Below are 25,457 nucleotides of genomic sequence, written 5' to 3' on the forward strand. Positions count from 1 at the left end.
GACAGGAGGTCATGGCCTGGGGGCTCAAGTCTCAACGCATGACAGCCCTGGTGTGGGCCAGAATCACGGGAAGGGGCAGGGCTTCTGCCGCTGCTCCAGGACGGCCACCACCTGCCCCACCGTCTCGGGCCCTCGGCCGTGTCATCCTGCCCCTGTGCTTGTTCCCATGGTCGGCTCATTGAAGACATTTAGCTGGAGCCTCCGAAGGGCTTGTTTGTTTCCGAACCTGCTGGGTGGACCTCCCGGATGGGGCCATGTGGAGGCTGGTGTGGGGCTGGAGGGCTGGGGGGGGGGGGGTGGGGCTCAGCCCCTTTGTCCTATAAGAGCTGTGGCTCTTTCTGCTTCCAGGAGGTGTAAGATGGGAACTAATAAGGACAGCAGGGAGAGCGGGTGTGCTCCCACAGGTGTGTGCTTGGCGACGATCACTGTGGGTGTCTGCTGGTGCCAGGCCAGGCTGGGCCCCCACCTGCCTGTGGTCTGCAGCCCAGTAAAGCAGCTGGATGCTGCTGGGGTTCAGGGACCCCGTGTACTAAGTAGAAGGCAGTCGGGACCGTGTGGAGTAGAAGCCGAGGATGACTGTTCTGGCCGGACTCTGCACAGCTGGCTGTGTGAGGGTCACTCCCCTCTCTACACATCTCTTTCAGAGTAAAGGTGGTGGGCCTACGTGCTATTTATGACCCGCTAGGTCTAAAATTAGACAGTTCTGAGAATTTTGAAGATGGAATCCTTGGTGGTTATTTAGAGGGCTCTTAAATTTTCTCTTGAAGATAATGATGTTGACTTTGGAACGTGCGAAACACTCCCCTCTGCTCCGCCCTGCAGTTGGCTCACAGTGTCGGTCCGTCTCGCTCACTTTCCTCTGTAGCCCACAGACAGTGGCAAGACCTGGCCCTGGGCTCGGGTCTGGAGAACGTGGCGCTGTCAATGTCAGGTCGCGGAGCTCCAGGGCGGGGAGGCCTGGGGATCCCAGCATGGCCACCGTGTCTGCGCAGGGGGGACCAGCATTGCCCTGGCTGGGTGCTGGGGCGTCCAGCTGCCTGCCTCACCTTACCCAGAAGCACTGCTTGGAACCCGAGTCTTAAGTGTTCTGTGAAAGTCACAAAGGCTGTGGTTTTGCTTTAGTGGCGAAGGCAGGTGTGTGGACAGTGGCTCTGCAGGCGACCACAGGGTAGAGACAGACCCTGTCCAGATCCGCACAGTTCCCCAGAGACCCTGAGTCACTGGGGGGCTGTTGGTGGGAGGTTGAACCTGCCTTCTAAAGGGATTAAGGAGACGTTACACCCCCACCTCACCCCTCCCAGTGCCGGGATCTGGTGCAAGCCTGTCATTTGAGAAGGACCCTGGGGCCCTGGTGATCTGGCGGGGAGACAGAACAGCCCTGTGTGAGAGCCCTCTTGATTGTAGGGCAGCAGGGGGCACTGCTTTGCTTAGGGGGCATTAGGGGAAGGTCACCTCCTGTTGGGACTCCTGTCAGGAGTGACCTGGTGGGATCCAGAGGGATTTTCCCGGTTCCAAGGCCCAGAGAGCAGGTTCTGAGAAACCACTACCTCCTGACCCAGACCTCAGGGTGGAGGGAGCCACCCAGCATGCCGCCTGGCACCACAGGACAGGTGGCCTGGGCGGCAGAGGCATCTTTACTAACGGCAAGTATTTAAGCATAGTTTATTTAGAGGAGAGCAGAAAAAAGAGTGGAACTCAAGCAAAGGACCGAGGCAGGCCCTGGCCCGCCCTCGGGCAGGAGCTCGACTGTCTCAGGGCCTCTAACCCAGTTCCTCCCGGGCAGAGCGGCCCTGTTGCCTCTGTTCTCAGTGCCAAGGTGGGGTGGGGCTCTCATTTACCAGTCAAAGCACCACTCAGTCTTCATTCCCCACCCCCTGCCTCTGCCTGTCATGACCCAGTGCCAATCTATGGGCTCTGGGCACCCCTGATGCCTGAGCCCTCCCCACACAGAAAGCTGTGCCTGCTGTCACTTGGTGTCCCTTCAACATGAGTTCCCCCTGGGACCTGGGGGGGGGGGGTGAATAATTAAGCCCTGCAGGTGCAGTCTGTGAGTCCTTTGGCTTAGTAGCTTTGTTCTGAAGTCCCTCCCCGCCCAGGCTCCAGGGCTGGGGACAGGAGGCTCTGATGTCAGCACTTGCTGAGGGCCACCCCTCCCTGAGTGTTCCTGGGCTGGGGCTGGCAGGATACCGGTAGCACTGGCCACACTCATCTGTAGCTCAAGGTGGTGACCCAGGCCTTCGTCCCGCTTCACTCCTCTGTCCCCTCCTGAATGCAGGCTGTCCTCTGTGGCTTCACATGTGGGCAGAGGAGGTGCTGCCCTGGGTGGTGGGGGCTCCACTTGCAAAGGAAGGGGCTGCTGAGCCCGAGAGGGGCCCCGGCCACAGTCATGCTTTCTTGCTCTGAGCACTGAGAAGGGGCGTCCAGATGCCGGCTGATCCCCAGGAACCAATTTTCATTCCTCCTGACAGCAGCCACCCCCTTCCATCCGCTGCCCTAGGCGCCCATCCCCGAGCCAGCCCCCAGCAGCAGGCCAAGTTCCCGGGATGGGAGCGAGTGATGTCGCCCCACCACGTCACAGGCTGGCTGACGGCAGGGTCCATCCTCAGCAGGGCTGTGTGCCGCGTCCTCGGGGCTCACCGGTGTGGTCTGGGTCCTGCCATTACGGTTCCACACCCTGGGTCACATTAGCTTCCTGGTGGGCGCCCTGCAGTCCCGCTGGGCGGCTGTGTCAGCATCTTGTGGGCTGCGGCTGTGAAGTGAGGAGTGGCAGGCCCTGGGTGACACGGAGCCCCGTTCTTTTCCTTCCCTGGTCTTAGCTTGGGAGGAGCGTAGGCAGCTGACCTGCAGAGGTGATTGTGGGGATGGCCGTTGGTGAGGCGCAGAGGTCATTCTTGCGTGGTCAGTGATTGATCCGTCTGTGTGTCCGTCCATCCCACGCTTCTGTGTTTGAGCTCCTCCTATGTGTTAATCTCGAATTTCTTCTCAGGGTCTTCACGCTGCCTCTTTGGCACATGGTACCTAGAACTCAACTATGCGTTTCCAAATCATTTCTCCCGCCTGCCTCCGGCATCCGTTCCTTTTGGGCTCTGCAAGTGTCCGCTGGTGCCCTGGGTGTTAAGGCAGAGTGCAGCTCATCTAGCTCTGGGCATCTGGGAATGGGACAAGGGGCCTTCCTTGGGCATGTTCTGGGATATGTAGTCTCCTCTAAGTGACACATAGGCTGTCCCAAAGCCAGTGGTGTTTCCCAGCGGGGCTCTCATCCTGATGGAGGAGCTGAGGCCCCTGGTTTCTCGAGAGACTGTCCTTGAAGGGGCGGGCTCCGCATCCAGGGCAGGACCGCCCACAAGGGCCTGTGCTGCCAGCTTCCTCTCAGGCGCCTGCCGTGCCTTTTATAAAACATAAAAATACTCTTTTAGCTCTGGCTCAGAGAGCCCCTGGCCAGCAGGAGGGGTGGCATTGGGCCTCGAAAGGTCTGGTGGCCTTTTCAACTTGCTGTAGCCGCGGCCTATAAACAGGTCCCGGAAGCTCCTGGGAAACAGCTTTCCCACCAGCAATCGAGAAAACAGGTCCACAGGCTGCACGTCTGGGAAGAGCATCACGGGCTGGGATCTCTGATCCCTTCCCTGGCCACCGCCAGTCTTGGAACCCAGTCTCAGAGATGAGCCAGAGCTCGGCACGGTGTCATGGTGGCAGGTGAGCCAGTGGCTGGCACGGCCATCTCTTCCCACGGGCGCGTCCAGGCCTGGGGCTGTGCCGGGCACCTGTGCTGGCTCTGCCTCTGGGGTCAAGTGGACAAGCTTCTGGCGAGACTGTGGGGGCTGGTGGGAGGGGTTCCCAGTGCTGAGCACTTTGGAGGTGTCACCCATGTGCTGGGACCGACCACACTTCCGTGGGAGCCGAGCACCACCCAGGAAGATCAAAGGGGCCACCGGGCCACCAGAGGCAGTAACTCCGTGGACATTCAAGTTTCTCTAAAGTGGGTCCCTGGCTCCACCCAGCACCCAGCTCCCAGCGACTCTGAGTTGGTTTTTGGTGCCTCTGCCCACCCTCACCCCCACCCTGGAGTGCTCCTGCGCAAGCCTGTGGCTAACCCCACGCCTCCCCTTTGTCATTTCAGCTCAGCCAGCAGATCTCCTGAAGGTTCTAGATTTTCACAACTTGCCCGACGGAATAATGAAAACAACAGGGTTTTGCACGACGCGGCGATCTTCCAAAGGCCCGGATGTTGCGTACAGAGTCACGAAAGATGCCCAGCTCAGCGCGCCCACCAAGCAGCTGTACCCTGGTAAGAGACCTGCGGTGTGTGCCAGGTGGTGGGTACATCTCCCCCTCTAGCCTCTGGCCGGGAGCTGTCCCCAAAGCCTGGGTGCGGGAGAACTCGCTCGGTTCTCCAGGAGACCCCTGTAATGAGCCCGGTTTGACCTCATGGCGAAAACCCAGCCTGCAGCCATCACCATCTACCACCAAAGGCGGCTCGTGGGGCCTCGCCGCCCTGCCACCCCTCCAAGCAGGCGTATCCCCAGTGCAGACAGGCTGCCAGGAGCCCAAATGCATAAAGGGGATGAATGGTTCTTGGGGACAAGGTTAAGGGAATTCCCGGGGTCATGGGAAAGGAAACGCTTCCAGACAGAAGCTTAATTGGGGGCAGTGACACTAAGAGACACATGAATCACACATCACATGTCTCAGCAAGAGAGCGTGGGCTTTTAATGAGAATCAATTGCCGAGCGCCGGAGCTCTGCTTCTAATTACCTACCCAGAGCGGGAGCGACGTTAGCTGCTGAGATGTGGCATCCAAGTTGTCCCTGTCACCCAGCCATGGAGCGGTATGTGACACCCCTTCCCTACCACCCCAGAGTCAATTAAATGATCTGGGCTTATCTGGACTAGGGTAAATAGGCCAGTGATTGATAACCACTCCCCCAGCCTTAAATGAGCTCGTCTTTCTGATTCATATCAGAAAGGGACCAGGGGACCTTGGGCAGATAAAGCTGTGGTAGGAAGTGCTCTGTGATTATCAGAAGGCTGTGCACCATCTTCTCTGTGACTTGAATGTGACCCGGACACTGAACCCAGAGTCAGGCTCTCTTTTGACGAGTAATGATTCTCTGTTCACCCCACGTCCCCGTTGGGTCCTTGAAGGACACACTCTTTCGGGGGCTGCATTTTTGCCTCCTGGGACCCTTTCTCCCACATCTCTGTGCTTTACCCCAGACGCTTTCTCTGCCTTTCTTTAAATCCATCAGGCTTGCTCAGCTCTTTTTAAGGACATCATTTCAGGTTGATGAGGTTGCTCAGAGGCGCTGAGTCCCTTCAAGATCTCTTAAGGAGCCCACCTTTGGGCGCCTGAGTCCCCCTGGGTTCAGCTGTCCAGCCTTGAGACTGTCTGATTCATTATTGCAGATAGAGGTCACTGTCAGGGCTCCCGGTTCACTCCCCACAAAGAACTTCGGGGTCTCGTTTTTCATACATCAAGAGAAGCTCTTCTTAACCTCCTGGGGCAAACACACCCTTTAGAACCACCCGCTGAAGGCTCACCTGCGTCTTTGGCCAGAATCGCCTGCTTCCTGCCCCGTGTGCCCAGTTTAGAATTGCTGTCCTGGGGAGACAGGGCACTGACTGCCCAGGACCCTGATGACTGTGCTCGGGAACAGAGGCCCGCTGTGCCGTGCCTGCACGATGTCACATTAAAAGGCCATCCTGTGGCAATAAGGCATCTTATCTTGGAACGAACCTGTAGTCAGTTTGCTGACAGTCCCTTTAACCTGATCCCTGTCACCCAATTTGGGGTCACAGGCATGACAAACTCACTGGAATTTGTGTCCTTAGATCCCCGTCCCACTTGCATTATATTGTGGCACAAAGTCGCCCTGGACCTAGAATACAGGCTGACCGGTGGAGCTCTAGCAGGAATCCCCCCTGGACAGCGAGACAGGAATTTTTTAAGCCCACTTTCCCCCTAAGCTCTCAGATCAGCAGCTCGATTAGACTCAGAGTTTACAGGGCTCTCCCAGGGCTTCCCAGTCAGTCAGCTTATGCGGTAGAACGGCCCATAGGGAAGGCTTGCCGCCTCGCAGCTGTGTAGACTGGGGCCCGTTTTGTGACTGTTGACATGGGAATTTCTGTGGCCCTTGTGCAGGTCCCAAAGTGTTGAGTCAGGGACTCTGTGGAAGGACATCCTTAGGGGTCAGCACGGTGTGACTCTGTGTGCCTGGGGCCTGATTAAACCACTCAACTTCTCTGCTCCTTGGAGCCATGGAAGGACATGCCACTTGTCATCTTCGGCGTCTGTCTCCCGGAGAGTAGCTGTGGCTGGGTGCATTTGAGACGCCCAAGTCTCTGGGCAGCTGCAGAGAAGGGATGGTGTGGTCAGGTGGCCCCAGCAAAGCCAGGGGCACGGTGAACCCCTCCTCTGTTCTTCTGTCGAGGATTGAGGCCCCCTCTCTATTTTGTCCCCCACCACTAATTCTGGGGCGCCGAGACTCCTTTCCTCTTCAGGATCCGAGGCTGGGGTTGGACCTGACAATGTCCCCCCGCCCCTTCTGCTCTCACCCCAGACTTTCCCTTCACAGTGGGCCTGGGACTCCAGAATCAGCTTCCGTCCAGCAGAATGTAGGACAGTCCAATACTGTCGGCTTAGCAGGATTCAGTTTAATAGCACGTGCATTTATTATACCCTTACTGTATACCTGAACTGCTCCAGTGCCCTTGGGCCTCAGCCGAAGTGAAGGGGAAATGACATGAGCAAGTGACGGGCCTCTTGCGGAGCCCCCCCCCCCCACTATGACTTTTCCCTGAGAAATAGCATCCGCAGCGTTGGACGGTAGCTCCATTCTCCCAGCCGGAGTGGTGATGAAGTATATCAGGATCCAGCTCAGTCACGACTAGAAGGGACCCTCTCCCAAGTGACAATAAACCCACTGCTGTTTTGCCAGGGGAGAGATTAAAGTTAAACATAATGATCCCTTTTAGGTTATCCAAGCTGAGAAAATTTGTTACCAGAGATTTAAAAATTGGGAGGAGCATGTGAATGAGCTGGGTGGGGTGGGGGCTCGCGGTCCTAGCAGTGTAGCAGGCGGATGAAGCGAGCTCTCTCATTTCCCTCGGCTTCCATTCTTTATGACAGGACAATGACCGTAGTGGCTTGGCGTGGGCATGGCGGGAGAACAGAATGAGAGTCAGGGAGTCACTGGCTCAGATCATAGTCACACAGTCCTCCTGGACGTGGACAGCGACCTCCGAGATGCTTCAGGTCAAACACACCCTGGGCCCCTCAGTGCCCTTTCATGTCCGGGGACCAGATGGAGCCCCAAGGTCCTGCTGCTCGCCTGGCAGTTGGAGTCTTCTCCTGGGACCTGCCCAGCAGCTCCCACCCTCTCTGTGGGTGGTGCAGCTAAGGCTGTGACCTCCGATTGCCCCTTGCACCCCACATTTGCAGGAACAGTGTGCAGTGGGCGCTGTGTGGCAATAGTCACCTCAACAAAATTCTTCCCAACTGGAGATAGAGAGGCAGGCTGTTGGTTCTGCACTGAACCACCATCCCCTGCCACCTGGAGCTGTCCCCAGCACTGGGGTAGGGGGCCTTGAGCAGTCTCCTTGGGGGCAGGGCCGGGCCATGGCACTGAGCACAGCCAAAGGACCCCAGCGTCCAGTTCGTTAACATAGGTGCCTGACCTGAGCTGGGGGCCCCTGGCCTTTCCCTACTGGCACTTCAGCCAGGGGTTGGGGCCCATGGCATGGATTTTTCAGTCAGGCCTCTTTCTCAGCCTCAAGACCTCACACAGCACTCCGAGCTGGCCTTTAGGGAACACTTGGTTTCACTGTTGGAAGCGATGGTGTCCCCCACCCTCGCCTCTCTCCACCCTGGTCCTATGCAGGGACCACATCAGGTTTTTTCTTCCACCCCCCCTCCCGGATGTCTTAGGACACCCTCGGCTTGGCGCTCCTCCCCAGCGTGGCACCCTGCAGGGCTCTGCTCTACTGACCAGAAGCGGCGGCCAGCTGTCCGGCCATGTGGCAGTCCTGCCAGCAGAGGGCACCCACAGACAGTGTTTTCGCTGGACTGGGGATCTGGGCCATCTGGTTGACCTTGTTACTGTCCTAAAGGAAAGGGTAATGGATCCTTTCCTTCTCCAGGCCCTACGCCAGATCCACAGCCCTCGCCAGCACTATTGGGCATGAGCGGCTGCAGTGCAGACTCTGTCCCTTGCCCACTCAGTGTGGCCGTGTGACCCCTTAGTGGCCATCACTCCTGCTGACCGGTGCTGAGAAGCACCTTGGCCCAGGCTCGGCTGAGCATTTCTGGCTGCTGGACCACACAGAGATTAGCCCAGGCACTCCATGCGCACTGTTTGTCCCCAGGGTCTTGGCAGACTGCAAATCACACAAGGCGGCAGGAGAATCGATGGGGCGCCTGGGACGAAAGGAACGGTGTGCGTGCATGTGTGTATGTGCATGTGCGTGGATGTGTGCAGAGAGGTCTGGAGCGTGTGGGGCAGGGCCCGCTGCGGTCTGGCTATTAATGACCTCAAATTGTTTCTGGCCTGTGTTGCAAAGAGCATTACCGCCCATCAACACAACAGGGTTCTTCCTTTGTTTCTTTGTGCTTTGTTTCTTTCTAATTTGGATTGAAGTCTTTTGATTTCCTTCTACTTTTTTCTCTGTTTTGCTTGTCAACCAGGAAATGGCAAAAACTGTAATTTTAGTTGATCCCCTGCCTGTGTCCCTCCCTCCTCCCCCCAGAGGGTGCTGAATAAGACACACTCCGCCAGGCACAGCTTTAGGCACCGCAGAAGGTTCAGAGATGCACCTGAAACAGCCCCGCCCGCAGGAAGCTCACGTTCTAGGAGGTTCTTATTAGGATTTATACACAGAGGTATTAAAATGTAGGGACTGAGAAGACGGCATGGAAGGCTCACAGGTGGAAGGACCAATTCGCTTTGCATTTGGACTGAGCCTTGAAGGGGCCAGGCTTTGCCATGTGGGGATAGATAGGGCTGCAGGAACAGTTGGATCAAGGGGCAGATGTGCAGCCGATGGCTGTGCACCATCATATGCAGCAAGGTTGCCAGGTCCCTGAGCTGGTTTGTTTGTGGTGGCTGGGCACGGTTGGCGGCTTCCCGACTGCCTTCATATCTCTGTCCTCTGTTCCAGCATCTGCATTTCCCGAGGACTTCTCCATTCTAACCACTGTGAAAGCCAAGAAAGGCAGCCAGGCATTCCTGGTCTCCATCTACAACGAGCAGGGCATCCAGCAGATCGGCCTAGAGATGGGCCGCTCTCCGGTCTTCCTCTACGAGGACCACACGGGGAAACCGGGGCCAGAAGATTACCCTCTCTTCAGGGGCATCAACCTGTCAGATGGCAAGTAAGTGGGCACCACTCAAGCAACCCAGTCCTGCTGGAGGGTCTGGACAGGCCACCCAAAGCCCCTGGGCCAGGTAGGGGCCATTCTAGCAGGCTGTGCTTTATAGCAACAGGTGCTGAGACGCCCTCAGGTGCGCACCAGGTGAAGAGAGCACTGAGCTCGGAGTCCTGAGAGCTGGATCCGGGTCTTTCTTCTCCCTGGGCCTCCATCTCCCTTTGGTACAGTACATGGGAACACATCAAACGCCAGCCTCTCAGTTCAGGAGGGACACAGAAGATCATGTGGTTGTACCCCGCTTGTTCCACAAAGGATTTAAGGAATCCTGACGGTACAGACACATTAGATGTGGGAAGGAATGGCTAAAAAACAGGCAGACCTTTCCAGGATTCTGTTGGGCGCATACCTAAACCCTGGTAGTCTGACCGTCGCCTCTTCAGTGGCTAACACATCTGAGGCCAGGTGCAAGGAAGACCTTCAGGATAAAACTCCTGTATTTCTCGCTGAGAGTTTCTTGTAGATCCCTGGGTTCCTTCATTCCGCATTGGGCTCAGCCTTCTCTAGCAGCCTGTCATTTGCTGTTGGGGTTCAGATGGCTCACATAGGGCTATACTCTCGTGCGCCCCTGCCCTTGACCCACTGGCCAGCCCATTCCAGGTTCCAGAGCCTGTGCTTGGGGCTTCCCCATAAGCTTGTGAGTTCAAATAGCTCACCTCGTCTGAGAGACAAGAAATCGGAGGCTTCCAAGGGTGGAGGGCATCTCACGATGGCTCATTGTGCGGCTGGGATCTGATTGTAGGGGCTCGGCTCCGAATGGCAGAAAGTAGGCTTTTTCCTTGTGTCCCCAGTAATTTGCAGTTGAGTCACCTGCAGTGGTGTTCCGTAACACGAGCCGCCTTCACCCACCCCGCTGTCTTGTTTCTTTGCAGGTGGCACAGAATTGCGCTCAGCGTCCATAAGAAAAACGTCACTTTGATCCTGGACTGTAAAAAGAAGGCCACGAAATTCCTGGACCGCAGTGACCACCCCATGATCGACACCAATGGCATCATTGTGTTCGGCACCCGGATTCTGGATGAAGATGTCTTTGAGGTGAGTGGGACGGGCCGGCTGTCCCATGAACTACCTGGGACAGATGTTGGCAAGTGGTCACTGCTGGGATAGAGCCACTGTGGCTGCTGTCGGCAGTCCTGTCTCCTCCATCGGGGTCGGGCTGGCATTCTGATGTTGCCGTGGTTTCTGTTGGTCTGAATGAAACCCCTGCTGCTGCCCCAAGGGGTGTTTGTGGCCTGTGGGAATGGAGAGGACATGTGAGGACAGTGGTGGCCACCCTGGTCCAAGGGGCCCAATATTCGTGTCTCCCATGGACCAGCTTGGGAAGGACTCCTGCCTTCTGACATCTGGGGGCCATCCTGGCAAGAGGAGCAGCCACCTTCTGGGTGGATTTGGTGGGCAGAGCTCAGAGAGCGAGCAGACTGGGACCCTGGGCATTGCACCGAGGTGGCACACTCCCTTGCGAGTGGGAGCTTCAGGAAGACCCGTGTGACCACAGTTCATAGATGTTCTAAGTCAGTAGTGCCCATGGTGCCCAGCCTGGAGCTCAGCTCCTCTGAGAAATGCCTCAGGAGCTGAACAGAGTGGGCCCTGGAAACCCTACTTCAGAAAACCCCCTGGGAGGCCTGCATTTCTCTCCTTCATAGACTGGGGTTCAGCATAAGATAACATTGGAGAACTCCATCCACTGCCAGACCCCTGCAGGTGCCCAGTGTCCCCAGGTGCCTAGCAGTGCATTGGAGCCCCGGGTACCTGCAGAAGTTCAGATTCCAGCCCCACCCCCTGGGGTGCTGCAGCAGAGCCCTGGAACCTGCATTCTGGAAGGCACTTTAGTGACCGATGTTCCCTCTGGCTCAGGCGGGGTGATGGCCAGGACCCCTCCCTGGCCTTCCGTCTTTTACATAACCAGCTGTGGAGGAAGATTTGGGGCAAACAAGGGTTTCACAGCTCAGGTATGTTTGGAAACACCAGGCGAAGTCTCTGAGGGACTCTGCTAGCTCTTAGATTCCATGCTGGGGTCCCCAGAGACAGAGGACTGGTCGAGCAGTGTTTCTTCCCGAAGTCCTCGAGAGCCAGCGTCAGCTCCCTGATGGGCTCACACGCTCGGCCGTGTTCGAGTGCCCGTATTCAAAGGCCCCGATCTGTGCCCAACCAGCCCCCACATCACCAGTGCTCATGCTGAGGTGAGGTCCCTGGGTCCATGTACTCACTGATCGGGTCCGCCAAGCTGGAAAGGCGCTGACTGGATGGATCCCTTTCTGTTTTAATGGTGGTGACGTCTGTGCAGATTCCAGGGCATGCCAGTGGGGAGGGCTGCGAACCAAAGCGCCCGCCCCTTGACTTTGAGCATCCAGAAGTCTCGTGTTTCTCTAAGTCACAATGGTCTAAGGGCATAGCTGTGACACTGAAGTCCGGGGGGGGGTTGCCTCCTTGGTGCAGTCCCCAGGGCCCCAGTATGCTCTCTCCTGTGCTGGATGTGGGGCCTCAGGCTAGTCACTCTGACATTTCTGAGCCTCAGCTGGTCCGCCTGTGAAATGGGATCATGAGTGCCCTGCTTCGTAGATCTGTGGCCAGCATTGGTGAGGCTGGGTGCAGTCCGCACGGCGCACTGCCTTCCGCGGACGAAGGGCTTGACGGTGCTAACCGGCCGCCTGGATACTAACCCAGCGTCGCAGTGGGTGGAGGTTGGGGTGGGGCCCCGCGTGGGTAACCAAGGAAAGGTCCGAACAGCCCCTCTGCGTGGAGATGGTCGAAGGCTGGGGAGGTGGGTCTGAAGGTGTGTGAGGGTGGGTCTGTGGGTCCTGCCCACCCTGGCAGCCCTTGTGCAGAGCAGGTTTCCAGCACACCTGAGCCTGTGGGACACCGAGTGGGCCGGTGCCTGGATCCCACCAACAAAGCCAAATTTTGCAAGTTATGCAGACATAGCTTCTGAGCATGCTTCTGCCCAGAGGCTCGGGATGCCCTGCGGGGTGCCCGGGGCTGTCAGCCAGGCAGGAGGCGGCTTCGGGCTCTCTTGGTGAGCTTGGGGGTTGCACAGACTGGGATGGAGTTTTTGCTGGTGTAGACCTCTTGCTGGTGGGAAGATCCAAGATGACACTGGTGAGCCTTAGGACTCTCATTTGTAAAATGTGGGGATCAGTAATGATGCCTCGAGTGATACCAGGGAGCTTACCTGGGCTCACCTATGAAGTGCTCAGCTTGGGTACCTGCTCAGTGACCGGGAGCCAGGGTCACTCCTGCCACTGGCCATTTTTCTGTTGTGGAGTTCCGAGTCGGGAGGCGGGAAGGTGTGCTGAGGTCGGCAATGTGGCAGGTTTGAGTTAATTTATTGCGTGGTAGCTGTTCTGTGCTGTGCGTTTTTGTAATTCCTAGTGCCTCGTGTGCTTGACTGTGCCTTTTATTGGCAAGAGTCAGGAAAAAGCTTTATCAATCTTAAAAAAATTAGTATCCTAAAACAAATACTACTTCCTTGAGCCAGAAAAGCCCTTTTCCCACGGGCACAAATACATGAAGAATCCACTACGATGGGCAGCGTCGCAGAGGCCAGGGCGGGTGGGACCCAGTACAGCTGTTCACCGGCCTGAGACTCAGTGTCCCCATCTGTGAAACGGGGATGATCACAGTGCCTACCCCGTATAGTGTGTGGGGGGAAGCACGTGTATGTGTGGACTGCAGCCAGCATTCTGGTCCCTACTGTTATTATTACAGAATGGAAACCATCGATAATTTTCTAAAAGAAGTGGCTCTCGAATTGAATGGCCCACTTTCCTTCTCTGCTCGCCTCTCACTCAGGCTAAAGGCAGGCAGGTTGTCGATGGAGACGCAGGGCAGGAATTTGTCCCCAGTTCTAGAGGGTCACTCTTTCCGGCAGTGACTTTGATCTGAGCGAGAGTGACAGCCAGGCCAGGAAGAGAGATGCTTGCTGAGCACAAATTGTTCACATTCCGAAGGACATGCTCTCCCAGCCCTGGACTTTCCTGGCTCTTCCGAGACCTGTTCACGTTGGAAAATGCAACCTGTCTCTTAGTGAACACCAGCGGGACGCCGGGATGCCTCCGGTGGCCACAGACCATGTTTTTTCTGCTTTTTTCCTTCACGGAGCAATAATAAAGTCGGGTGGGTCAGCCTCATACTCCCAGCCACCCTTTTTCTCAGGGCAAGTGAGAGAATTTTTATTTCTTTTGAAATAAAAGTGCTTTAATTCTTTACCTTCCAGCAGATTCCAAGTATGGACGTTTCCCATTTTAACCACTTGGCTTCTAGAGGAGTCTCTTTAAAAGGAAGGGCTGGCGGGTTGGAAACTGTTTCTCCAGCAGCCACATTCTTCCCCTGGAGGGACCACTCCCCTCATTAAGAGCCAATTTGTCCCGTGGCTCCTCGAGGGGGGAGTCTGAAGGATTCTGGGAACTTCGGCAGAGGGCCAGTCACCCTGAGTTTTGCATTCAGTGCAGTTCCAGATAGGAATTGCCCAACTCTAGAGTCTGTTGGAGGCCCTGGGGTTTTTCCTGGGGTGCGTGTGGCCCTACAGAGGCCCCCTTTGTCCAGAATGGAGCACCATTGAGGGAGAGAGCTGGGGATAGAGACCATCAAGACTGATAGAGCTGCCCTGTGGCAGGGCCCAGTTTTAGCTGGACGACACTGTGCCATGGGGCCTCCTGGGTGCAGGCACTGGCCTGGGTGTGTGGCCAAAACAGTGTTGGCAAACCCTGCTCACTCGGCCTCCCCAGACCTGGTGTGACCCTGGCTCTGACCAGACTACCCAGTGGTTTACCAAATGCCTGCGCCCCTTTTTCCAGGGCCTGGCTTTTCCACTGACACGTTCTTTTCAGGAGTTCAGCTGTGACCTCTGAGCCCTGACCCTCCAGCAAGCATCCTGTCACTGACTACTTGCTGAGGGCCTCCCGGGGCAGCTGGTGTTGGGACCGCACGGGGGGACACAGCATCAGAGAATGCGGGGCTCAGAAACCCGCAGTCTAGTGGGTGCAGAGCCAATAGGCGTGCGGTTGGGAAGCGGGGGCATTGGAGCCGAGCAGAGGTGGCCAAGCACGCGTGGAGCACGTTGAACATCATTGTGAAGCCCAGACCTGGGTATGAATCCATGTCCCCCACATACCGTGACATTTGGGGGACTGTTAGCTGGAGGAAGTGTTCTTTGTGTGGACAGAGCATGCTCTGTTGGACTGGAAACCTGCACCCACTGGCACTTGTTTCTCTCTGTCAGCCTCCCCGTGGCTGTGCCCATGTGACCCAGACTTCTCTGTCCAGATGAACTGAGACGGGTTCTAGTGTGTGCTTTCCTTCTGTCGGAGGCAGTGGGGGGGTAGCCCCTTGGGGCTAGGGGGGTGGTCGGGCAGCCCTGTGTGTGACTCTCTGCTCCGATGGGCAGCTGACCAGCCAATGACAATATGCAGAGAGTTTGGGGTGCATTTTTATCTTCTGTTCAGGTCCAGGAAAGGCTGGGCAGCTGGCAAGCGTAGCCTTGGACTACTGCCTGGTGCAGGTGGCTGGCAGCCTGTGGGCTTCGGGCCAGTGACCAGCTGGGCATCGGGGAGGGTGTGGGTTCTCGGCAGAGGCAGGCAGGAGCAGGGTGACACAGGGACATGGCATGGTCTCATGTTGATGTTTGTGTCAAGGGACTTTCATCTGGACTCACACCTTGGGTGGTCCAGGGATTTCAGGGGTGGGTGTCCAGCTCTGAGGACATGCCCCTGTGCTGGCCTGGGTCCTGCTGGGTGCTCCTGGTCCATGTTGATTGAGCCCAGCAGCTGGGGTGGCCTGTCTCTACCTGGGGGTCCATAGACACCCACAGAGTTAGGCAGGCCCCACACCCTGTGGCTGTGGCAACTAGAGCAGCAGGGCCATGTGCCGGTCAGACAGGCTGCTGGGCTACTGCGAGCCCAGGCCTGTGGGGTGACATCATGCCTCTCACAGCAGACTTCCTGATCTGTCAGTCCCTTGGGAAGATCAGCACCCGGGGCTCCAGGAGGGGAGTGTCACTGTGTGGTGACCTGAAATGCTGCATTGGCTCCAGAGGGAAGTCACAGACTCGGGGACGGGCTGGGTCACGTCAAGAGGGGAGGAGGGCGGGTGGCTTACCTGGAGGAGCAGCTTGAAGCTTGTAGATGCTGATCCCAGGGCCTCACCTGTAGTGGGAGGAAGAGTGGTTGAGGGGAACCCACCCACCTGAGCCTGGGAGCTACGGTGTAGGCGGCTGGAGGGCCAGGGAGTCCTGCCATGTGGGGGAGCTTCTTTTGAATGGCCAGCCACCAAGGGGGCAGAGGGAGCTACGGGAGAGCCTTGGCTCCCACTTACCATGCGCATGGCCTTGGGCAAGCCTGGGCTTCAGTTTCCTCGGGGCTGCTAGGCTTGTGGTGAGGACGACAGGGAATGCTGCCCAGCAGAGCCCTCCGCATGGGTCCGCAGTCAGCAAGCCTGAGCTTGGGTACTGTCCCAGGGCTCCTGGGTGTGGGCACGCAGGTCACCGTGAGTTCTCAGGCTCTCCTGACCACGCTGTCGAGGGAAGTGGTTATTATTAGAGTTCTAATGATAAGTAGTGATTACTATTGCTGTTATCGTTACCTCTACCCCGTAGATGGGGAGATTTAGAGAGGTCGGCAAGCTCAGCCGGGAGGGGAGGGGCTGAAATTCGGTCTCACCTGCAAAGTGCCTGCTCACAGTTGCAGTTGAGTGTGAGGGGTGTGGTGAGACCCCTCTGAGGGGGGACACACAGGGACACAGGGAAGGGCCCCTAAGGCTGGCTGTTTGCCTTCTTGTCCCAGGCCCTGGGATGTGAACCATCCTGGAAGCCCTTTGGTGGCCTTGGGAGAAAGTCTCGGAGACTGGTGGGGGGCACCCTTGAGAGTGTGTCCTGGGGCTGGAGGGGGCCCAGCTGGGAGTCGTGCAGAACATGCGCTGGCGGTCTCTGCTGGTCTTGCTCTGAGTCTCGATCTGAGAACATGGAAAATGCGTCTCAGATTCATGTTCCTGCCCATGCCGTCCTGGAACCTCTTAGTCCTGGGAAGGCCAGGCGCCTGCAGCCTCCACGCCCCGAGAAGCCATGTTCTGGAACTGAGGAAATGGAATTCAGTCAAGATAAATGTGAGCTTCTGCGCCTGGTTCAGAACAGTCCGTTGTGCAGGAGCAGGCTGAGACGAGGTGCAGCATTTGCTACGGAAAGGACGCGGGGCTTTCAGGTGTCAAGCCCATTAGCGACATGGGTGTGATGTGGCATTGCAGTAGCGTGTTCAGAACAGATGGCAGATGACCGAGGGTCTGGACCATGTCCCGCCGAGGCTGACTTACAGACCTGCAGTCTGAGCCTCAGATGGGGTCGGCAGGGTGGAGAGGAGCCAGTGCCCGACGTTGGAGAGTCCCGTCCAGGGGGACAGGAGGAGGCAGTAGCAGAGAGGAATGTTCATGGATATGAACATGTAGCACCCACCTCCTCCACCAAGGCCTAACTCTGAGGCCGTCTCCTCCAGGCTGCCTTCCTAGACTTCCCTTGGCAGGTAGTCGCTTGGTCACTTGGGCTGCTTCCTGAGGAAGCACTAAGAGGTTGAGGCTTGAGGTCAGGAACACTGATTTATTCTTTGTTTCCATGGGCTCATCATAGAGGTGCTACAAATGCTGGTTGTGGTGGTAGTGATGGTGGCAGTGGTAGCGATGGTGGGTGGTGGTGATGATGGTGATGATGGTGGTGGTGATGGTGGTGGTGATGGTGGTGATAGTGGTGGTGGTGATGGTGGTGGTGATGATGGTGGTGATGGTGGTGGTGGTGGTGGTGATGGTGGTGGTGATGGTGGTGGTGATGGTGATGGTGGTGATGGTGGTGATGATGGTGGTGATGGTGATGATAATGGTAGTGGTGATGGTGGTGATGATGGTGGTGGTGATGGTGATGGTGGTGATGGTGGTGATGATGGTGGTGATGGTGATGATAATGGTAGTGGTGATGGTGGTGATGATGGTGGTGGTGATGGTGATGGTGGTGATGGTGGTGATGATGGTGGTGATGGTGATGATAATGGTAGTGGTGATGGTGGTGATGATGGTGGTGGTAATTAATGATGGTGGTGATGGTGGTGGTGATGGTGGTGATGATAATGATGGTAATGGTAGTGGTGATGGTGGTGATGATGGTGGTGGTAATGATGGTGGTGATGGTGGTGATGGTGGTGATGGTGGTGGTGGTGGTGGTGATGGTGGTGGTGATGGTGGTGGTGATGGTGGTGGTGATGATGGTGGTGATAATAGTGATGGAAGTTGCTGTTTATCTTGGCCTCACTATGTCCAAGGCCTACTGAGCTTTCTGCGCGGACCCTCGCTCGGTCCTCAGGAGACTTCTGTGGGGAGATCTCGTTACCTTCTTTTACAAATGAACAAGTGCTGGGCTGGATAGATTAGGTGATGCGCTTAAGGCCCACAGCTGGCGAGGGAAGCATCTAGTGCCGTCACTTGTGGTCAGTGCCTTGACTCTCTGTATGGTTATGCCAGGGTCCCTGTTCCTTCTTCTGTGGAGCTTGTCGCAGAGTGTGTCCCTGTGCTCTGTGGTCAACCCAGTCCCCACAGCTTGCTGCTGTGAGAGTCCAGAGGGAGAAGGGTGGGGCCGCTGCACTCTTGTGCTGCCCAGGCAACAAGCGTGTTCCCCTGAGACCCTGGCTGATGGTCATCTACATGTCCAGGGCTGCACAGCCGGCAGGGAAGGGGTGAGACCCATGCTCTTTATAAAGTTAAGTGGGCTTTTGAGGAGGGGATCCTCTCTGCCCGGCCCTGACGCTGGCTCTACTGCCCTGTCTCTCGGTCTGGGGATGAAGTGTCCCCTCTCAGTTCACTAAGCTGACCCTTTAGTCACTGCAGCCAGTTTCAGAGTCCAGTGGGGCTGGGACTTGACCACCCTCCTCCCCATCCCTGCACCCATGGCTCCCCTATGGAGACTCTCACGTGGCATTTTGCGGCCTGCACCAGTGTAGGTGTGAGTAACTGGGACCCCAGACACCCTGGAGCAGCAGCTGGCTGGTGGTGCAGGTGAAAATTGGATGGAGACTGAAGCTGCTATGTAGTGGGGGAGTCACAGACAAGGACCAGCGAGGGACCCAGGGGGCAGCAGGAATTGGTTTCTGATCACACGGAGATATTTCTTTAACACTCACGCAAATAGTGTTAAACTCACTCTCACACTCCATGGGTTCTCCAAAAATCATGGAAAAAATTACCTTGACCTCCCCTGGCTGGAGCCTCTGCTGTTCCATTGTGTGACTCATGGGTGGAAACATCACAGCCAGATTGTAAATGTGATTAGCTTGGGCCACAAGAGCTTGACCAGGGGAATCGGGTGGCCTTTTATGTGTGAAGTCATCTCCAAGAATGTCAGGAACTGTCCCATGGAAAAGGGGGAGCCCAGCGTCCCCTGGCCACTGTGCACCAGCCACATCCGTTGGAATCCGCCAAGCTCCCCGGGAGGAAGCTTTGCCGGTGGGTGTTGATGGTCTGGGTCTGCGCACCCCTGGAGCCGTGCACGTGGGTGCCGTTCCCTGGGCAGTGCAGTCCTGGCTCGCTCCCCCAGCAGCCCCACCCAGGTGGCTCCCCCACATCATGCAGACCATGAAACCGTGGCTCAAGGCCTTTGGGGAACGCTTCTAAGTTTCACTTGGTTGGGATGGAAACCCAGGTGTGCTGGCCGCCAGAGCCCCAGTGCTCCCCACCTGCTTCCTCCCTCTGTCCCCGGGTCCCGAGCTGTGCCCCAGGTGTGGCCACACTAAATAGGACTTTGTAGATTTGTGGCCAGAGCCCGCTGGTGGCAGAAAGCTTGGTGCTTTCCTCTTGGTTTTGGTCCCTGGACAGCAGGCTTGGCAACTTCCAACAGGAAGTGTTTGTCTTCTCAAATTATCTGTGTGTTTCCCTTTATGAGTATGAAGTGCTCCAGCTAAAATTAGGCTATAAAATCATAGGAAAAGCCAACGGCACGACCCCTGCAGGGCCTGCTGGGATGGACAGGCCGTGGTGTGGGGCTGGCTTCCCCCAGGGACTCGGTTTCGTTTCGAGGAGGAATGCAGAATTAAATGCACAGAAGAGGGGAAGCAGGAGAGACGGCACAGACATGCCAGGACAGCTGCCCTGCTTTGGGCACACTGGATGGCTTTTGTCCCCATAGTCCCCAAGGTTGCAAAGCTCTCCAACGAAAGCTCTGTAATTTCCTCCGCTTACAGCAGAAGCGCGGGCTGGATAAAATCTCATTATCGGAAAAGGCAGAACTGATTCCCTCAGCAAAATGCTTCTGGCTCAGCGAGGACCAAGGACAACGTGCTTCCTGCTGTGTCCCAGCAGCTGATGGCCTCTCGGGCTGCCCGGTGACTGCAGCAGGAAGATGGACTGCTGATGGCTGCCCCGGGCATCCAGGCTGAGCAGCAGAGCGGAGTGGCCATAATGATGCAGGGCACAGTGGCAGAAGCTTCTAGGGGCTCAGCAGAGCCTGCTGACCTGGCAGGGAAAGAAGTAGGCATGTAAAAGAAGAAAACTGGTCATCGCCAGAGCGAGGGAGGGTGTGAGAGCAGCTGGCACCACAGGGCAAGGTGCTTGGGGCCACTGGGCCTGGGGTTGGCATTAGAGCTAAACTGAGTGATTAGTCGGCGTGGCCTGGGGATCCGAGGTGGGATCAGGTGCAGCCTGTGTTCCTGAGGCTGGATGGCCTGGTGCCTGCCCCACTCCCACCCCCACCAGGGCTGCCGAGATGAAGTGATGGTGTCATTTATGGAAACTGGGAGCCCAAGGTTGTCAGATGTGCAAGATATAGTACTTGAACTTCACGGGGACCAGGCAGATCTGGGGTGGGAACTGTGGGGACCGCAGGTGGTCACTCGGGAGCCTCCACACTGCCCTTTTGAGAGGGTCCCCTCAATGCACCTCAGTTTGTGCATCTGTGAAATGGGATGAGAGGCTGCGAGGACACGTGGGCTTGTCTGTGTGGCACAAAGAAGGGTATGAGGAGTTGGCTCATGCAGACATGATGTGGGCAGGGACGTGAGACACTGAGGCTGCATGGGGCTATGCGCCTGAGAAAGCCATCACCTTGGGGCTACAAGTGGTCCGTTTGTGCCAGCCCTCCTAGGACTGGTGGGCTGTTGCTATGGGCAGGGACCCAGTCCCAGGCCCCCTAGTGTCACCCCAGTACCCTCTAAGGTCAGCATCCAGGGCTGGCCAGAGGCAGTAACGCTCCTTCACTTTGTCCTGCAGGTGCTCAAGGACAGGGGCTCCCTTTCTGTTTCCATTCATATGTGGGTCACCCAAAGCAGAAAGTGATGCAGCAGTCCTCTGCATTGCATGTGCACACATGCACACACACACACACATGCACACAAATGCACACGCAATTACGCACGTGTACACACATATACGTGCACACACACATAAACATGCACACACACTAGTGCACACGCACACACGTACACACAGACACACATGCCCACATGCACATGCACACACACTCACACAAACACAAACTAAACAACCTCAGATCCTGCAAATAGGCAGTGGGTTGTGAGTTTGGGGGTTGTAAGGCTGCCTCTGGAGATCGGGCAACAGGCCCTTCCAACATCGAGGCCAGGCTGCTGACGGGTTTCTGGGGGGTCAGAGCCCCCTACCTGAGAGGTCACCTGGAGCAGAGAAATCCTGGGGTGCCCTCAGTGTCTCCAGAAGGGTCAGAGCCCTGCCCACCAGCAACTCTGACCTGCAGCCAGCCTCACAGAGCCATTGTCCAGATGCTGCAGGCCAGGGGCCTCACTATATGTGGTCCTTGTAGCCACAGGTTAACATCTCTACCTGGCCTGGGCTCCAGCCTTCTGTCCCATCCCCCAAAACACTGACACACCCAAGTCCAGGACTGCCTGTGCCCTCTGGGCTTTGTTTCCAGGCCCCCAGCATTTCCCTCCAGGAGAGGGCGCTCATTGATGAATCTCGGAGTCTGCAGTTTGGAGCTTGGGTTCACATCACATCCTGAAAATGCTCTCGGAACAGTCATGAAGTTGTGACCATTTGTTTTACATTGAAGGGCAACATGAACCAGGGTAGGGCCAGCCAAAGGGGGTGCTGCCTCCACGTCACGGGGTGGTGGCTGCTGGGAGACCTGGGTTGAGAAGGACCCTGAGGTACATCTGTAGGGGACGCACAGGTATTCTGCATCTTCAACCTAAGAGTAAGCTCCACGTCCAGGGAGCTCGAACAGTTAGAGTGCTGGGTTTGTAGCGTCGCTCGGGGCAGGGTGTTTTTCTCTGCCTGGTCCCCACGATCGTGGAGGAGGGCGGGGTGGGGACTGAGGCTCCCAGAGGTGGCGTCCTGCCTGGGGTCGCCCAGCTGGGGGACCACTGGGATGGACAGTTTAGCACGTGCCCCTTTGCTTCAGACAGAAATTCGTTGGCTCTGATTTGACATTTCAGAAAGAACAGAAGGAACTGCTGAGGTCTCCCTGGGGCCTGAAGAAGGGCATTTCCCAGGGGGCTGCCTGTGGCTTAAAACATAAGGTGAAGGTTATGCTTGGGTGAAGGCTGTAAGGGCCCGGTCCGTCCTGACCAGAGTGTCATGGATCCTGAACACCGGTGCCTCGGTTTCCCCTTCTCCACAGTGGGGGTGAGGAGTGGCTAGGTCCCTGCCCTCTGAGAGATGCGTTCACAAAACAAACAGGCATGTTTTTTGGTGTGAGAATCCACTCTATTTGTTGGGAAAGTGATTTTCAACAAGTACTGCCGTTTTCAGAGGAGGGTGGGTGCAGGAAATGAAGGGGCTTCATGCTTGCAGGGTCGCTGTGGCCAGCCCTTGACTGACAACATGTCCAGTCTGCTGTAGTTTGGGGCATGAGTGGCGGGGAAGGTGGGAACCAGGTGGCCGAGGGCTGGGTCAGCACGAGTCCTGAGCCTGGGGTGAGTCCAAGGGAAGCACGTCCTGCCTGTGCCTGTCTACAGGTGTTCATGCCCTGGGCCCAGCCTGCTTGTCGCCGGGTGCTGGGCTGGCGCCCTGGGCTACGGGGACACTGAGATGTGCGGGACACGTCCAGGCCCTTCACCAGACAGCTGCTCTGTCGAGGGGCACACCAAGTGCTGGCGGTCACGGCTGCCTGCTGCCCCCGACGGCCCCGGGCCTCCTCTGCCTTCTGCTAACTGCATGTGGAGAACATATATTCAGATGTCAAGCTGCCAGTTGAGAGGAGAAAATATTTTATTTGAATTGGATGAAATTTGAACGAGAAGTCATGCTGCTTAATAAAAACGTGTGGTTTTGATTCACTGCTCTTGTCGTATGTTCCCTTCTGCTGGAGAGTTAAACCGCGAGCCAGGAGCCTCCGACAGACATCCATCCGGAGGGGGAGAGGAGCATGAGAGGAGGGAAGGGATGGAGGGGGTGGAGGGGGAGCTTGCGGAGCGGGCCTGTGGGTCAGGCGTGCCGGGGGAGACGTGCTGAGCTGCGATGCCTGTGTGCTGTGTGGGCCCCGCGCCGGGCAGCAGCCGGCAGCCCGGTCTGCAACCCCTCGGTCCCCGCGAGGGCGGAGACCAGTGGCAGGATGGCAGAAGGCTACGGGGGCTGCGGTCAGTGCCGCTGTGCGTGGCCAGAGGCAGAGCCCCGCGCGGGCTGACCTCAGGAGGAGGAAGTCTCGTCTAGGGAGCCATCTGCATGGACACGGGTCTGTGTGCAGAGTTCTGAGTTTTTGCCTCATCATTCGGGGGCTTCAAACCCAAGTTGGGGGGCATGTATTTGGAGCCATGCCTCAGGGATCAGGTGTTAATGGGCCTGTTCTGGACTCTAGGACTGTCACCCAGTTCGGCCATTGAGTCACCCCCACTTCACTCCATCTCTGGGCCAGGTTTCCCACAGAGCCTTTGGGAAATCGGGAGGGTGACAGATCCCCTCTCCAGAGCTGTGCACACCACTGGCACCTTGCTTCACACACCCCAGGAGGCCATCCAGGGACCCACGCTTAGTGACTTTGGGTGGCAGGCCGCATCTGGCCCTTTCCTGTGTCTGCCTCTGCCTTCCTGACACAGGAAAGGGCTCACATACCTTGGCCAAATGAAAGGGAGGGAGGGCACAGCTTCTTGCTTGGGCCTGTGGTTCTGACATGTGCAGATGGCACCACTCCTCTGGGTCAAGCTCATGGCATTGTACTCCTGGCTCTGCCCTTCCGGAGTGGAACATGCCTTTTGCTGGACCACAGCAGAGCAGGGGCACAGGAACAGGAGCTCCCTAGGCCTCCAGCTAGAAAGGGGTGGTGAGGCTTGAGGGGCCATCAGTGAAAGCCTCTTGAATACGCAGCCTGGGTATGCATCTGCTCTTGTCCATGGGGCACAATGGAAGTCCAACATGTTAGGGAGAGTGGGCGCTGCCAGGCAGTGTGGTTCTGGGCCATGACTGCATCCCCTGTGTGTGATGTAGTGGCTAGCGTTTGGTAGATGCTCAGTAATTGGTACAGGATGGATGTATGGATGGATGGTGGATGTATGGATGGATGTATGGATGGTGGGTGGGTGGTGAGTAGATGATGGGTGGATTGTGGATGAGTGGATGGGTGATGGATGGGTGAGTGGATGGACAGATGGCGGATGGTGGATGGCTGGATGCGTAGGTTGTTAGGTGGATGGATGGAAGATCGATGGTGGATGGGTGGTGGATGGATGGATGGATGGAAGGGTGGGTGGAAGGGTGGGAGGTAGGGAAGATGTATGGATAGTGGATGGATGGATGGAAGGGTGGGTGGAAGGGTGGGAGGTAGGGAAGATGTATGGATAGTGGATAGATGGATGGATGGATGGATGGTGGATGGGTGAGTGGATGGACAGATGGCGGATGGTGGATGGCTGGGTGAGTAGGTTGTTAGGAGGATGGATGGATGGAAGATGGATGATGGATGGATGATGCATGGATGGATGGGGGGCATGGTAGTTAGGGGAATGAACAGATAATAGAGGGACTGGTGGGCAAAACAGCCTCTCTTGCGCGGTTTTTGGAGGCAGCAGTTCCAGAGAGGAAGGCTGGCTGAAGACAGGCTTCTCTCAGGCGTCGGGCTGCTCTCCTGGGCGCGCACCTGGGTGTCTGCGTTCTGCGTGCTCAAAGGCTTTTGCTCTTTTCCAGGGTGATATCCAGCAGCTGCTCTTCGTCTCGGACCACCGGGCGGCTTATGATTACTGTGAGCACTACAGTCCTGACTGTGACACTGCCGTCCCCGACACGCCCCAGTCCCAGGACCCCAACCCAGACGAATACGTGAGTCAGCACTGGCTGGGTTCATGGTGGGGGCCATGGGGCCAGGCAGGCGGGGTGGGGGACACAGCAGCCACAGCACCTCCATTGTGAATGAACCTACCGGGCAAGATTGTGGACCGAGTCACGAAGGACATTTGTCACCCCTCCAGTTTCAAACAAGTTTGTGGATGACCATGGCAAGGTACCTTTTGTACTCTGGCTGATGGCCTGGGCAGGGTGCCTGTGAGCAGAGATGCCCCAGGTGCCCTCATGGGCTGAGTCTACCAGGCACTGAGGGCCGTTCATCGTAGAACGATGGGTCCTCTGACTCCCACCGTGGCAGCGGCTGAGAAGCGTGTCCTAAGCTTCGTTCCCCTCACTGTGACCCGCTGTGGTCTGGGGTCGGTCTTTCGCCTCCCCCTGCCCTCACATTCCAGCAGCATCTTTTTTTTTTTTTTTTTGTAATTCCCCCTCCCACTGAGAATTCTGTCCCACCTCTGCTCAGATTTCTCTCCCATCTCTTTTAAGTAGCATCCAGTCCTGTTCATCTCTCTCTTGGCCTCCTTTCTTTCACGACCTGTCAGACAAGAGGGGTGGCCCTCAGAAGCTGGGAGTACCCTGTGCAGGCATGTCTTACCTGCCCGAGACGGCGAGGACGGTGCTCCCAGCTGAGTTCCTGTGGCCAAGGCCTCCTGGCCGGCCCCTCCTAGTTCCTGACGTGCAGATGTCCTGAGGACGAGGGTTCCCTTCTGTCACTGAGGAGCCCCTCCCTCCTGAGTGACAGCAGAGCCCAGAGTTTGGCTGGTTGACTGGTCCT

The 25,457-nt window shown here is 56.9% G+C and overlaps 1 protein-coding gene across 2 annotated transcripts in view; it reads left to right on the forward strand.

The window, feature by feature from the left end:
• Positions 1–25,457, forward strand: part of COL5A1 (collagen type V alpha 1 chain) — a 124,219-nt gene that overhangs the window by 22,144 nt on the left and 76,618 nt on the right. For both annotated transcript variants that reach the window (XM_081150536.1, XM_081150535.1), the window contains exons 2-5: positions 4,118–4,285; positions 9,154–9,367; positions 10,294–10,456; positions 24,530–24,661. In XM_081150536.1, coding sequence (XP_081006662.1) covers positions 4,118–4,285; positions 9,154–9,367; positions 10,294–10,456; positions 24,530–24,661 — 677 coding nt within the window. The remainder of the gene's footprint in view (positions 1–4,117; positions 4,286–9,153; positions 9,368–10,293; positions 10,457–24,529; positions 24,662–25,457) is intronic.

This window comes from Miniopterus schreibersii (assembly GCF_964146895.1).
Source record: "Miniopterus schreibersii genome assembly, chromosome: 11".
NCBI lineage: Eukaryota > Metazoa > Chordata > Mammalia > Chiroptera > Miniopteridae > Miniopterus > Miniopterus schreibersii.